Genomic DNA, 15,260 nt, shown 5'->3' with positions numbered 1-15,260 from the left:
ATCACATTTCTCTCCATTTTTTCCTTTGAAGTTTTCTCTGCTACTTCTTATTCCTGTGGCTGCAATACATAGCAAAACTCAATTGAAGTATTTTGGGATGATAAGTGATGTCAACAAGGACTGCATTTCCTGCAAAAAGCATGCCATCTCACAAAATCATTCTCACCAACTGAAAGACTGCTTAAACTCATTTAGTTTAGAGGCTATTACAACCACGATTGAGGGGGGACCTTCAGTCACCTCTGTCCCAGTTTAAATTGGACGTTTGCCCCAGAAGTGAAAGTACAGTATTGCAACATGCTGTATCACCCAATTCCCTGGAAGGAACTTATTAACTGGAACAAACTGTACATGCTTGTGTAGGGGAATTAGAACTGAAAGTGCCAGGCTAAATCCATAACAAATTAATAAAACAACAGTACATTGTATAGAGAAACAGAGAGGCGACCTGTATGCCGGTACAACACTATGAAGATGAAACAGACTTACGTGTGAGTTCGGACCATTTAGCATTGGGATTGCTCACACTGCGAAGGGTAAAACTTCTGTAACTGTCATAAACTAGTTCTCGGTAGCGAATCCGGTATCCTAAGAGGATTCCATTAATCTTCTCTTCTGCGGGTGGCTTTGGGGAAAGGAAGTATCGTCAACAAGCAATTTCTTTGGGGTGGTGAGCTGCCAATAAGTTCTATTCCACATGTTTCCATTTTGGTACACTGCAGCAGTATAACACAGCACGGTTTAAAATCAACACTCCAATAATTTCACAAATAAGTGTGCCATGGCCTTATTTCACAATAAATCAGAGGAATTAACACTAGATTGGCCACATGCTACTTATGGAATCAAATTACAGAGTAGAAAAATGGAATGGGGCCAGTTTTACTGAAGTATCTCGAACTCACCTGCCAACGAATCATTACCGAGGTTGTGGTATGTGGTGTCACGGAGAGAATTTCAGGTGCCTCATCTGGTGCTGCAATACAAAATTAAGCTTTTGTTGAAAGCCTTTTGACAGCATTGTGACGTTAATCACAGACCTATGCAGAAACATTGCAGATGATACTTGTATTAGATTATGATGTGGAGATGCCGGTGATGGACTGGGGTTGACAATTGTAAAAAATTTTACAACACCAAGTTATAGTCCAACAATTTTATTTTTAATCCCACAAGCTTTCGGGGGCTTCCCCCTTCCTCAGGCGGTGTGGAAGGGGGAAGCCCCCGAAAGCTTGTGGGATTAAAAATAAAATTGTTGGACTATAACTTGGTGTTGTAAAATTGTTTACAATTGTATTAGATTAAGCATGTATAGCCGCAAGATTTGTCATCTCATGTGTCTCCTCCTTTAGGCGAAAGTTTGAAGGTCTATAAAACTGCACTTCCTCAGTATGCTGCTAAAATGTCTCCTATATTTTCCAGTGTTCCCTTTTTAAAAAATTGCAATTTTCTCCCCTCCTTTTTTCCTAAAGGCATTGTCTCCTGCTGAAGTGTGATTCCATAGGTGCTGGTCACCTTGCCCAAGTGACCATTCTTCATATGTGACGGGAGACAGGGAATGTTGGCAGGCATTGCAGTCGAGCACAATCCTGTTCTCATCTGATGTCCATTCACATGTACTTTCCACATGTACTGGATAGTGCCTAAGAATGGTTCACCTGGCTAAATTTCTCTTGATTTCAGGGGTGCTGAGGCCAATTGTAGCACCCCAACTGCCACTCCAGTTGAGGTAAGTCAACTCACACTCAAAATTGAACCTAGGATCTTCTGGTCTGTATGGCTCAGGCTTTATCAACTGAGCCATCAATGGATTTCATTTCATTCTTCTTTTACAAGTTTGTACAAAGCCAAACCTGTACTGTCTCATCACAGTCATAGTCCTGTAGAAGGCATAGAATTACATACAATGTACAGCACAGGCCATTCAGCTCAACAGGTCCATTCCAGTGTTTATGCTCTACACGAGCCTCCTCCCACCCTTCTTCATCTAACACAATCAACATATCCTACTATTCCTTTCTCCCTCATGTGTTTATCTAGCTTCCCCTAAAATGCATCTATGCTTGTCACCTCAACTGCTACTTGTGGTAGCCAGTTCCACATTCTAACCACTCTGGGTAAAGAAGTTGCTCTTGAATTCCCTACTGGATTTATTAGTGACTATCTTATATTTATGGCCCCTAATTCTGGTCTCCCCTGCAAGTGGAAACATTGGGCTCGATTTTGGCGTCGGGTTTCCGGCGGGTTTCCAGCGGGGGGGCCCCGAAAATCCCGATATCCGGTCACGTGACCGGATCGCGACGAAATCCCGGCCACTTCCGGGTACCGCGCTGACGTGCGGGGCTGCGCGCGCAAGCCCCGCTGGTGGGAATCCCGCAGGCAATTAAAGCCAGCGGGGTTCCACTTGAGAGTACTTACCTTGCTTGTTGAGGTCAGTTAATGAGCTGAAGCAGCTGTCAAAAGAGGAAGTGTGGGATTTTAGGTTCAAGGCAGTGAGTTTCCCACACTGGGTGAAACAGTCTCTCTCCAACCAGACGTGTTGCAGCCAGCAGCCTGTGGCAGGTGCCAAGGTGCGCTCCACGGGGGAGAGCCCTCACCCACGCAGGAGGCCACCGCGTCACATAGGGCAACCCCTGCCCCCCACCACCCCCCGCCAAGCCAGAGGACAGACCGACACGAAACCGCAGCCCCAGTCCGAGGAACCACCCACCTACCCTGCACAACCACTCAGACCAACACCTGCCAGATGGGTGGTGTGTGGACACCCTCGGAGGACGAACAAAATGACCAGCCCCAGCAGCCTCGCAGTCCACGCCGTCCGCCGCAGAGACGTGGAGCCCCCCAACACGGTGTTGTTGCACGCCCACCTGCACAGCAGGAGGGAGGGCTACCGCAGAGAGAGACGCATCGCAGAGGGCACTACCCCACTACCCTCGCCACAGGGTCCACAGACCGAGGCGCAGCTCCCCGGACCTCTCCGAGCAGCAGTGCACACGGAGGCGCAGATTCGCTCGACATGTAGTCGTGGAGATCTGCAGGCTCTTTCATGCCGAGCTGCTCCTGGCTGGCCCCAGCACCAACTGCTTACCTGTCGCTGTCAAAGTCACCACTGCCCTCCACACCTTCTCCTCCGCATCCTTCCAGGGTGCAGCCGGCAACACCGCCGATGTCTCTCAGTCGTCTGCGCAGATGAGCCCTGCAAATACACCTGCACCTACTCTGCAGTAACACGATGGGTGGCATCAGTGGTGGGTCCTCATAGTGATACCCAGGAGCGGGCATTATTGGACACAGCGGACAGGATTCGCGGAGACGTGGCAGTGGTGGTGTCAATATAATGTGTGCTGTTTGTTGCTCTGAAATTCAATATAGGTAACACCCATGACAAACCCTCCGACACCCTTGTGCACCCCCTTCATGCTCACGACACGTTTGCCTTACGCTGCCTACTGCACATATGTGATGCATGCCCTGTGGCTGCAGCACAGGTGGTGGCAGGTTGAGTGAGGCTGGCCGTGAGGGAGATGCACGAGAGGGTGAGTATGGGATGGAGCAATGAGATTGTATGAGGATTGGGTTGCGTGTTAGTGGCAGGATGAGTACTGGCGAGGTGAGTAGGTGGAGGTAAGATGAGGATGGGGTTTGAGTGGGTATGAAGGGTGATGTGACAGAGTAGTGTTGGCGGTGCCGAAGGAGATGTGGGGTGGGGGCAGTGATGTGGCAGACGGAGTGTAGGGGAAAGACTTTGTGTTCTCACTGTGGCTGACCTACTGCGGTCATTGCAGCGCCTCCTGCACTGTATGCAGGTGGGCCATATGTTGGTGGCGCAGGTGACACACTCTGCCACCTCGAGCCAGGCCTTCTTGGTGGCAGAGGCAGGCCGCTTCCTCCCGACCGCCGGGTGGAAGATCTGTGTCCTCCCCCTCCTCCTCACCCCATCTGATGATACCTGGGGTGAGGCATCATTAAACTGGGAGCAGCCTTCCCCCTGGGCTGCTCCATGCTGCAATTTGTTCCATTGGTTGCAGCATCTGTCAGTGGAGGACTGCCCCTTTAACTAGAGAGCCTCCAGCTGACAGATCGTACTGCGCATGCGCAGCCCGCCCGACGCGCAGGCCAGCGCCGCGGACCCCGGAGGATCAGGTAATTGATTCCTATTAGTGTGTTGCCTGCTACGATCGCGCGGGCAACCCACTCATTTCTCCGAGCCTGTTGACCACGCTTCCGAAACCCAACCCGCCGGAAACCCGCAGGCCTGCTAAAATCAGGCCCATCTTCTTTAAGTCTACCCTATCAAACCCTTTCATAATCTTGAAGACCTCTATCTTCTCTTTTCTAGAGAAAAGAGCCCAAGCTTGTTCAATCTTTCCTGATAGGTATAATCTCTCAGTTCTGGTATCATCCTACTAAATCTTTTTTGCACCTTCTCCAGTCCCTCCATATCTTTTTTATAACATGGAAACCAGTTCTGTTCGCAGTACTCCAAGTGTGGTCTAACCAAGGTTCGGTACAAGTTTATTATAACTTCCCTGCTTTTCAATTCTAGAAATGAACCCTAGTGCTTTGTTTGCTTTTTTTATGGTCTTATTAACCTGTGTCGCTACTTTTAGTGATTTGTGTATCTGTACCCCCCGATCCCTCTGCTCCTCTACCCCATTTAGACTCTTATTTTCCAAGGAGTATGTGGCCTCCTTATTCTTCCTATCAAAATGTACCACCTCACACTTATCTATATTGAAATTCATTTGCCAATTACACGCCCAACTGCAAGTTTATTAATGTCTTCCTGTATTTTGTCGCAGTCCTCCTCGGTATTAACTGTACCCCCAATTTGGTGTCATCCACAAATTTTGAAATTGTATTTCCGATTCCCGAGTCCAAATCGTTTATGTAAATGGTGAACAACAGTGGTCCCAGCACCGATCCTTGTGGAATATCACTTCCCACCTTTTGCCAGTCTGAGTAACTACCTTTAATCCCTACTCTGTTTTCTGTTTTGTAGCCGGCTTGCTATCCATTCTGCTACTTGCCCTCTGACTCCACATGCTCTGACCTCTGTCATGAGTCTACTATGCGGTACCATTTCGAAGGCCTTTTGAAAATCCAAATATATTACATCTACTACATTACCCTTGTCTACCCTTTCTGTTCCTTCTTCAAATAATTCAATAAGGTTGGTCAAGCACGGCCAAGCAGTGTGCACATCGCCATGCATAAATTGTCCTCATACCTTGCTCATTACTATGGTGCCTATTTCTTTCAAGTTTTGCCAGGTCTTAAATTTAGTAACTTCCAGTGCGTGGATAAAACATTATACTATCTTTCCCTTTGACTGATGCAATAACACAGTTAGTACCAAACATGTCTGAAATAAACAGATTATGCATTAAGCTGCATAACCCATGAGCGAAGGGTTCGAAAGTAATTTGCTATGCTCAGATTCAATATTTCCTATTTCCCATCACATACTTTTTTCCCTCTTCCTCTTTAGGTTCTTTTGTGCTGTATACTAGTCCTTGACAGACAGGGCAGGCAGCCAATCTGCTCTCAGGCTTCTGTTAAGATGGCTGCAAGCAGGTGTACCAGGAGAACAACAAATTGACTCACCACTATTCTCCTAAAAAATGAACTCTTTACGGAGGAAGGAAATGACACCTCTGAGAAAGGCACATTCAGCAATATTGGCTGAATAAAGCAAACTTCTGCTTTTTCATCACAATTGAAGATATTATAAAATAAATGTTTTCATTAGCGTCCTGGTGAAAAAGAATTCATCCAAAAGTGAAAGGGTCCAAAATAAATAGTGGTAAGTGAATATTTGAAATGTGGAGGAAGCTTTAAAATATTTGATGCTGACATTTATCTTAATCTTGCATCAAATCTTACATCTTTAAATTCCTGCTAAATTCATTTTTTGGCCAGATTTTACATTTTATCACATTTTACATGGTCATGAGCTGCATCGTTTCCTGCATACATGCCAAAATACATTAATATTGCAGTCCGAAGTACTATTAACTTTTCACCCCTGTGATTATCAACATTGAAAGTGGGGCAGAAAATAGCAATAACTTGTTAAACTCTATCTAATTATTTGTACCACAAATTCACAGGGATTCATATTTTGAAAAAAGCATGTGTGTTTTTTTTTAAAATAAAGATTTTTGCTGATAACGTGCTGCACAGCCACACAACAATTTGCTTCTTTCCAACATCTGATTTTGTTCAGTTTCTATTGGAATGTTAACTGTTCAATGACCCAAAAACCAAGTGTTCTGAAGTCTTTTGATCATTGTTGTTGAGTACTTCCTTTACAGAGTTGAGGAAAGTGCAAAATAAAATGTGAAATTTGACAAACTGGTACCAAGAATACTCCAGCGTGTGTTTAAATAACACACTTGGGTGGGGCAACAACAGGAGATTTCACTGTTTCCTAATCAGCTGGATATGCAAAAATCCGGGACACTAATCTGGTAACAAAAAGCAAAAGTGGAAAATGGACCAACTGTTCTACAAGTGGATGTATTGCCCATAGTAACCTGTGCCTGCTCATCTCATTGGAAAATCCAGCCTCAGATATTGCACTTCATAGCCCTCTATACATCATAAATTTGGTGTTAGGGCTGTTAACCCCCCATCTCATCTCACCTTGCCTTATTTCCTCTGCTTTCAATGCCTTCTTGTCCTCCCCTAAGCTGTTCCTCCATCTAAACACTCCAACCTATATTAATGGTCACCCCCTTGATCTCGCAATCTCACGCGGCCTCTCTACTCCCATCATCTTGATTGTGGATAAGGCCATCTCCATCCACTTCCTTGTAACCTTCACCACCCCCATCCCTTATCCCCTTCTAATCCCACTTCTGTGTCTGCCCCTGGAATAAATTCTCTCCCAAGTCATATTCAAACTCCCAACTTGGCCCTCCATTCACCATAATACTTCTGCAGCTGTCGATCTGCTCAACCACTCCTTTACCTCCATCTTTCATCCTTTGTCCTCAGTAAAACCCTAACTCTCGGCCATCCTGGTCTTTCACCCAGTTTGGCCTCCACCTTCGCTCCCTCAAATCCAAGGGGCACATACTTAAGAGTGATTGCTGCACAACTGGTTTAGCCATCCATTACCAGATCTGGCTGGACCACTTCAAGCACTATCGGGTTTTGCTCTCTTCTGCCAAAACCGTTCACTATTCCAGGATCACCCTGGAAAGCAAAGATGACCCCCAGCTTCTTTTCCCTCCACTACCAACTGTCTCCCCTGCCCCCTCCACCTTCACCTCCAACAAAAAGTGCGACAAGTTCAAGGACTTCTTTGTCACTAAGTTTGAGACCATCTGTTCACCTGCCTCCGCCGCACCTCCCCCTTCCCCCTGCCCACTAAGCCAAACCTCCCCCAAGGTTCCCCCCCGCCCCAACTCTAACCATGAACCAGCAGCTTTCTCTAATTTCTCTCCTATCTTCCCTCATGCCCTCCCTGAGCACATCTTGTCCAGGAAACCCACTTTCTGCTCCCTTGACCTCATTCCCAATAAACTGTTGACTACCCAGCTTCTCTTCCTGGCCCCTTGCTAGCTGAAATTGTAAACGGTTCCTTCTCCTGAGCTACTGTCCCCCTCTCTTTTAAACCTGTGGTCATCACCCTCTCCTCAAAAAATCCACCCTCGGCCTCTCATTCCTTGCCCCATCTCCAACCTCCCTTTCCTCTCCAAAGTCCTTGAAAGCATTGTCGTATCCCAAATCCGTGCCCATCTTTCCCAAAACTCCACGTTTGAACCTCGTCAATCAGATTTCTGCCCCTGCCACAGCAATGAAATGGCCGTAAACAAAATCACAAATTACATCCTCTGCAACTGTGACCATGGTTCACTATCCCTCATCATCCTTCTCAACCTCTCTGCAGCCTTTGACACGGTCAACCACACCATCTTTCTTCAATGCCTCTTCTCTGCTGTCCAACTCAATGGGACTGCCCTCGCTTGGTTCTAATCTTACCAACCTAATTGTAGCCAGAACATTTTCAGCAATGGCTTCTCTTCCCACTCCCACACTGTTACCTCTTGAGTTCCACAAGGATCTATCGTGGTCCCCTCTTCTTCCACACATACATGCTGCCCCTAGGTGACATCATCCACAGACAAGAGTTCAGCTTTAACATGTACATGGACAGCACCCAGCTCTACCCCTTTACTGCCTCTCTTAGCCCCTCACTGTCTCTGTGTTGTCAGACTGCTTGATCAACATCCAGTTCTGGATGAGCTGAAATTTCCTTCATTTAAATACTGGGAAGGCCAAAGCCATTCTCTTCTGTCCCCATGACAAACTCTGCACCCTCACCATTGATTCCATCCCCCAGCCATAGCCACTATCTCAGGTTGAATCGGATGGTTCACAACCTCAGCATCCTATTTAACCGAGCTGAGCTTCTGATTCGTTATTCTCTGCATCACAAAGATCACCTACTGCCACCGCTGCCCATCTGCACCCCCATCTCATCTCATTTGCAGTTGAAAGCCTCATCTACACTGTTGCCACCTCCAGTCTTGATTATTCCAATGCTCTGCTGGCCAGCCTCCATCCTCCATAAATTTCAGCCCATCCAAAACTCTGCTGCCCGTATCCTAACCTGCACCAAGTCCTGCTCACCCACCACCCCTGTGCTCGCTGACCTACATTGGCTGCCCGTCCCCCAATGCGTCAAATTTAAAATGCTCATTTTAAGTGTTTAAATTCCTTCACAGCCTTGCCCTCCCTATATATGTTACCTCCTTTAACCCTACAACCTGCCAAGAACTCTGCGTTACTCCAAATCTGGGCTCTTGTGCTTATCCCACTCCCTTCACCCAACTATTGGCAGCTGTACCTTCAGCCATGTAGTCCCTAAGCTCTGGAATTCCCTTCCTAAACCAATTGGCCTCTCCACCTCCCTGTCCTCCTTAAAACCCATTCCTTTGACCAAGCTTTTAGTCACCCATACTAATATTTACTTCTTTGGTTTGGTGTTGATTTTTGTTTGATCATGCTTCTGTGAAGCGCCTTGGGATGTTATTTTACGTTAAAGGGCTATATAAATGCAAGTTGTAGTAGTAGTAGCAGCATGTGTTGCTGCTACCAAAACAGAGAACCAACCCAAGAGGTGCAGCTTGCTTACTCCTCGGGAGACAGCAGCGTTGCCAGTGGTGAACATACGTGCTTACTATTGACAGTACAGGCTGTCACGTTCTGTGGCAGCAGATGGGCTGTGCTTTGAAAACTGTATCACTGGCCTGAATGGACCTATTCCATCCATTAGGGAAGGTCTGTGATCAGAAATGAAAGTGGTGTTCTGCAACTTTTAAACAACTGCACTTGTACAAGATTGTTTTTGTGCAGTTCTTTCCTCCACTGACACTGGTGTTGATGAATCCACCCCACGATATTCCATAGCCTTTTTGCTTGAATTAGTCTGTAATATAAAGGGGGCTTTACTCACAGCAATGCTCATGAATTATGCATTTCCACATTGAAGAAAGAACAATGAAAATACATCACCACTCTCTGCAATGAGCCCATGCAAATGACAGTTAAATTTATTCTGACCTCAGACAAACACTGAAAGCAAAAGAGTTTAAGCTTGGGATAGCTGTTGCTTGTCCCAAGTAATGTGCAAGTAATTTTCAAAATGACAACCTCATGTTCCAGTGATATGGTGATGCATTTAAAATAGGTACTTGTGCTAGTGAACGGAATGCATATTGACATCAGATGACTAGTCATTGGCATTATAGGGATCAATTTTGGTTTGGTTCCTGGAGTCACAAGCAGGTCTGTGGGTGAACTCTGAGCCAGTAGATTTATTAAATTTAAGTTAAATAAGCATGGATGAAAAAGTCACATTTGATCCCATCCTTCAGGAATACCAACCCTACCGTCTTTCCATTACAGCCTAAACATCCACCGGAACAGGTAGATAAGACCTTGGTTTAATATCTCATCAAATGGATGGTACCTATGACGGTGCAGCATTCTCTTAGTTCTCTGGTGGAGAGTCAAGCCTGGATTAAGTGCTCAAGCTTGATATGAGACTCAAACAACCTTCTGACCCAGAGGCAAGAGTGCACCCAATTGAGGGAATCTATTTTAGCACTAGTTGATCTTGCAGGCAGGAGCAGAGCAATGTGGGGGTGGGTAAGGGGGAGGGGGGGGGCGGTTGCTGCTGAAAAGGACTGAGATCAGGACATTAAATATCCAGGAAGTGCAATCAGCAGTGTAATTTAGGGACATTTGATTATCTGCCAATTTCTATTATCCACCAGAGGGCTCCATTAAAAGACAATGGAGATTCTACCGTATCATTTCCTAAAAAGTATCCCCTTGATTGATTGCCATTTGAAATATGCTGTCAAAAATGCTGAAAAGGATTAATAATGTAAAACACTTTGCCTATCCTACCTCTGGCTTCATGGTTTACCCTGAAACTCACCAGCCTGCAGCGTTGTGACAGAATCTGACTCCTCGCTATATTCACTGTCTCCGATGTCATTAGTTGCTTTCACACGGAACTTGTACGAGGTGAAGGGCTTCAGCCTGTAAAACAAGTATTAATGTGACGTCACTGGGGTTCAATAGTGTCAAATTAAAGTATCTTTGGAGTCTCAAAAGTGTAACCGTCGTACAAAATCTGTTCTCTGTAACCGACTCTTGATTATAAAACTGGCTTCATTAAAGACTAATGTAAATGTAATTTTTGCTTGTCACATTTGTCAGCAAACGTTGCTATTTCTCAACAACTTTCCCTTATTTTTTCTAATTCCCCAGCACAAGATGTTTCCATGAAGATCCGCAAATTGACCTTGGTAGATCCTGATGCCACGTTGTCACCTGAACAATGAGGTTCCCGGTGATCTCCTGGTATGGCCTGTCATTGGCTTTGCCTGATTTGAAATGCATGGACTTTGCTGCATTTAACACCATCTCAAACCACGATCCATCTTGACACACACCTGTTTGATCTCTGTTCAATTTTGGCCTTAGACAAAAACTAAGAAAACTAACTTTTCCAGATTTCTTAGCCTACTCACAAGAGGTAATACATTTACAGTGTTTTTGAGTCTTGACTTGAGCAGTCACAGATATGCTGAGCAGGGATATGTTATTAGGAATGCAGTGGCCCCATTGTCTCTTGACTAGGGTAGGGGTGAAAAAAAATTAGCCAAGAATCCTGCTCCTGATTGCCTGTGACTGAAAAGGCTGCATTTGGGGATACCAAGTGAAGGCAGGATCAGGCTCAGCTCCAGGGTCAAACAGCCTGCCAAAATTCACTATCCTGTCTCACACGAATGGGCCCTTGAGTGAGGTTCTGGAGAGCTATCTGCAGAACTACACCATAGGATGAGTCATCTGTTTGAGAAGGGCAGAAAAGGAGGATAAAAAAAGACAGCGGTAGAAAAAGAAAAAGATAGCAGTGACTGTATTTTTTTTTAAAAACTGCACAGGAAGCCTTCTCTCCTTTTTGGTGCAGTATTAAAATGGCAAGACACAGTTTTTCACTGTACTTAAATGACACTGAATAGTGACTAATGTTATGCACTGCATGAGTGCAGGAATAGAAATGTATAATTGTACAAAAAAGGATGTGGTGAGTTTATGTAGCTGATGACTTATTGAACTAAGAAACAAAGGCTGAACCAATTCAAGTGGCTTCTGTAGAGCTCAACATAAGGTCAAGCTATTGCAATTAAATATCGGGGTCTTACTGTAAAGAACGAACAACTATCGTGCAATAACACTATAGCCAAAGTTCGTTTACAAAAATAATAAAAAATAGAAGTCAAAAAGCAGAACAACTGGGAATCGTTACATTTTTTAAAACCGATTTCCACATTAAATGCATGGATTGTTGGGGCTTGCTGGGTCGGTAAAAAAAGTTTCTCTCAATTTTTAAATTTAAAAACCCAAATTCTCATTGGTCTTCACGCAGAATCCCGAGGTGTGTGTGCACTGCGTCCGTGACTTCAGCTCGTGCATTGTGTACCATGCTGACATGACGAATGTGACTGGCTCACACTCTGGCTCTGATTTTGGACAGGAAAAGAACTGTAGGATTTAGCATTTGTATTTTCTTTTTTAATGTTCCTGATCTTCTTGGCTCAAATCAAATTAGTTCAAGTTATAACATAAGTGCTTCTGTTAAATAATTGAATTTATTTTATTTATAACCTGTACTCATACAGACCCTACTGACCAGAAGGTCCTAGTTTCCATTACTTATGCTGAGTTAGCTGATTTCAACAGGAGCGGCAATGAGAGTGTTATATCTGGCCTCGGAGCCTCTAGTTCGGAGAGGAAAAACAAATTAGCCAGGGTTTCAACTCCTCATTGCTACTGAATAATATCTGCTGAAAGTGTATGCATCTGGACATGGAGTGAAAAGAAGATCGTGCTTGGTTGTGATGCTCCACTTGGTAGAATAGCCGACTGACTTTCACTGTTCAGACTCATAAATAAAGAGTGGTCACTTGGGTGAGGTAGCAGAGGGCTGCCAGGGCTTGTGAAAGCAGAAGTCAATGCCTTCCAGAGAAAGGGAGAGGAGAAAATTGAAAAAAAGTGAAAAAAAGACGTCAGTTCACAAATACTCCTGTAATTTACCTTGTTACTATACGTGTTATTTATGAATTTTTAATTTTATTATTTAAAACCAGTAGCTTCATATATTACCATTCATATCACATGCACTCAAAGCAGGTAGAAATCTTTTTTAAAATTTACTTACTTGTTAAACCTATCTTTTAGCTACTCATTTGAATCTGACTTGCTGCATAATACCTAATTTAAAGCAGGTATTGATTAAACCATGATTTGAACTCAATGTCAACATTTACTTAACCAGGTTTACAAATCTCCAATACTTAATCCTTTGTTTTCCAATTATAAACAGCTTTTTTCAATCCTGACATTTGATTTTTTCGGATTTACTAAATCTAGATCTACAACAGTCAGTCAAGATTTTGATATTTATTGAGATCTGCAGCCTTGGTTGATAGAAGATCAGAGATTTACTGCTCATTCCTCACAATTATAATCTTAACACTTCTCCCAGTGTAGCTGACTGCCAGCTGATACCAAAGCTGGTGAAATTATGTCCAATCTCGTTCTTTCCAATGGTAACTTGTTGAACCTTTTCCCACTTCTTATTTTAAAAAGTTTACATAATTTCATTGCACTAAGTGTTAAAGCAGCTAGGGCAAAGTTACAAGGATAAAAAGATCAGCAAGACGATAAGCTTACAGTTTGTGTACTGGATCTGGAATGAAAAAGTTGTTCTGAAGCAGCCTTGTTCTGAGATTGACATTTCTTTAAAAACAGTTGCACAACTGGACCTAAAGCTGTATTTAATAAGGAAGAGCTCATGATCTTAAAAGTTGTGCTTCGAATGGATTATTCTTTTCAAAGAAGAATTTAAACAATTTTTGGACACAACAGCAACTGGCAGAATAGGAGAAGTTGAATAAGAACATCTGTGACTGTAAATGTGCAGCAGTCCTAATCTCATTTATTAATAAAGCTTAGTAATTAGTACTTAATAATCCTTGACTGTAGCTTTCCTGATTTAGTAACTCGGGGCAAATCTGGATTTAGATCTGTGTCAGGAAGTTACCAAATTAAAAACATCAGCATTATTGATTTAACATAACAGCTGATCTTTCAAGGCTTTGCTCATGGGTGGTCTGGGATTTGGAGAACAGCTGCAAAAATGAAGCTGTGCTTAACGTGGTCTGTCCCTTAAGGTCACTGCTCATAGAAACATAGAAAATAGGAGCAGGAGTAGGCCATTCGGCCCTTCAAACCTGCTCCGCCATTCAATATGATCATGGCTGATCCTCTATCTCAATACCATATTCCCGCTCTCTCCCTGTATCCCATGATGCTTTCTGTGTCGAGAAATCTATCTAGCTCCTTCTTAAATATATTCAGTGACTTGGCCTCCACAGCCTTCTGTGGTAGAGAATTCCACAGGTTCACCACCCTCTGAGTGAAGAAATTTCTCCTCATCTCAGTCCTAAATGTCCTACCCCGTATCCTGAGACTGGGACCCCTCGTTCTAGACCCCCCCCCCAGCCAAGGGAAACATCCTCCCTGCATCCAGTCTGTCTAGCCTTGTCAGAATTTTATATGTTTCAATGAGATCCCCTCTCATTCTTCTAAACTCGAGTGAATACAGGCCTAGTTGATCCAATCTCTCCTCATACGACAGTCCTGCCATCCCAGGAATCAGTCTGGTGAACCTTCGCTGCACTCCCTCTATAGCAAGTATATCCTTTCTTAGGTAAGGAGACCAGAACTGCACACAATACTCCAGGTGTGGTCTCACCAAGGCCCTGTATAACTGCATGTAAGATATCCTTGCTCCTGTACTCAAATCCTCTTGCATGAAGGCCAACATACCATTTGCCTTCCTAACTGCTTGTTGCACCTGCATATTTGCTTTCAGACTGGTGTACAAAGACACCCAGGTACTTGCTGTGAGGAAGTGTTCTAAATAGGCACATTCTGAGGTCAATTAGAGGCTAATTGTTGAGGAAGCTTTCTGTAGATTTGCAGCTGTCTGTAAATTGCTGGCCCTTGACCCTGTAGATCGGCCAGGTTATCAAGGTTAGAGAAACCAGCAGCATATGACTGACTTTCCTTAGTTTAAAAAAATACTTTCAAGTGTGACATCTCAAGTGTGGTGGATGCAAGCTTTTTTGTAAAAAAAATGCAGATAATTTTTTAAAAAAGAATTTAACTAAAGCTTTATGAATAAAAATAAGCATAGAAATTTCAATCTAAATATAAGTAACTACTTAATAAATGACCTTATACGCAATTTAGCTAATCATAAACAATACAGCAGGATTCTTTAAGTAGATAAATAAGTCAGTGTTTAATGGACATCTGACAACAAGCTATCAGATTTAACTAAAGCTTTATAAATAAAGATAAATATAAGCATAGAAATGTCAATCTAAACATAAGTAACTACTTAATAAATGACCTTAAACACAATTTAATAAACCATAAACAATACAGCAGGATTCATTATGTAGACAAATAAGTCAGTGTTTAATAGATATCTGACAACCAAGTTATCTATAATGACTGGTACCGAAATGAGAGATGGAGAGACTGCATTAGAACAGTTTTATGTTTTTTCAATTGTAGACTATTTGCATAAGAAGCCTCCCTGACTGAGAGGGATGGACTGAAAACTCACTCCCAACCATTTACTAGTGCTGTTCTTTTAG

General features: G+C 43.7%; 2 protein-coding genes across 3 annotated transcripts in view; both read right to left on the bottom strand.

Moving 5' to 3' along the window:
* The window catches only part of sdk2b (sidekick cell adhesion molecule 2b), a 712,889-nt gene that overhangs the window by 142,332 nt on the left and 555,297 nt on the right, over positions 1 to 15,260 (bottom strand). For both annotated transcript variants that reach the window (XM_068004137.1, XM_068004136.1), the window contains 3 exons: positions 10,460 to 10,563; positions 906 to 976; positions 490 to 625 (listed from right to left, as the gene is read on the bottom strand). In XM_068004137.1, coding sequence (XP_067860238.1) covers positions 490 to 625; positions 906 to 976; positions 10,460 to 10,563 — 311 coding nt within the window. The remainder of the gene's footprint in view (positions 1 to 489; positions 626 to 905; positions 977 to 10,459; positions 10,564 to 15,260) is intronic.
* Positions 1 to 15,260, bottom strand: part of rpl38 (ribosomal protein L38) — a 535,859-nt gene that overhangs the window by 215,055 nt on the left and 305,544 nt on the right. The window lies entirely within an intron of this gene.

Source organism: Heptranchias perlo, chromosome 23, assembly GCF_035084215.1.
Source record: "Heptranchias perlo isolate sHepPer1 chromosome 23, sHepPer1.hap1, whole genome shotgun sequence".
Taxonomy (NCBI): Eukaryota; Metazoa; Chordata; class Chondrichthyes; order Hexanchiformes; family Hexanchidae; genus Heptranchias; species Heptranchias perlo.
The sequence above is the reverse complement of the archived record's forward strand: the minus strand, read 5'-3'. Positions and strand labels throughout refer to the sequence as shown.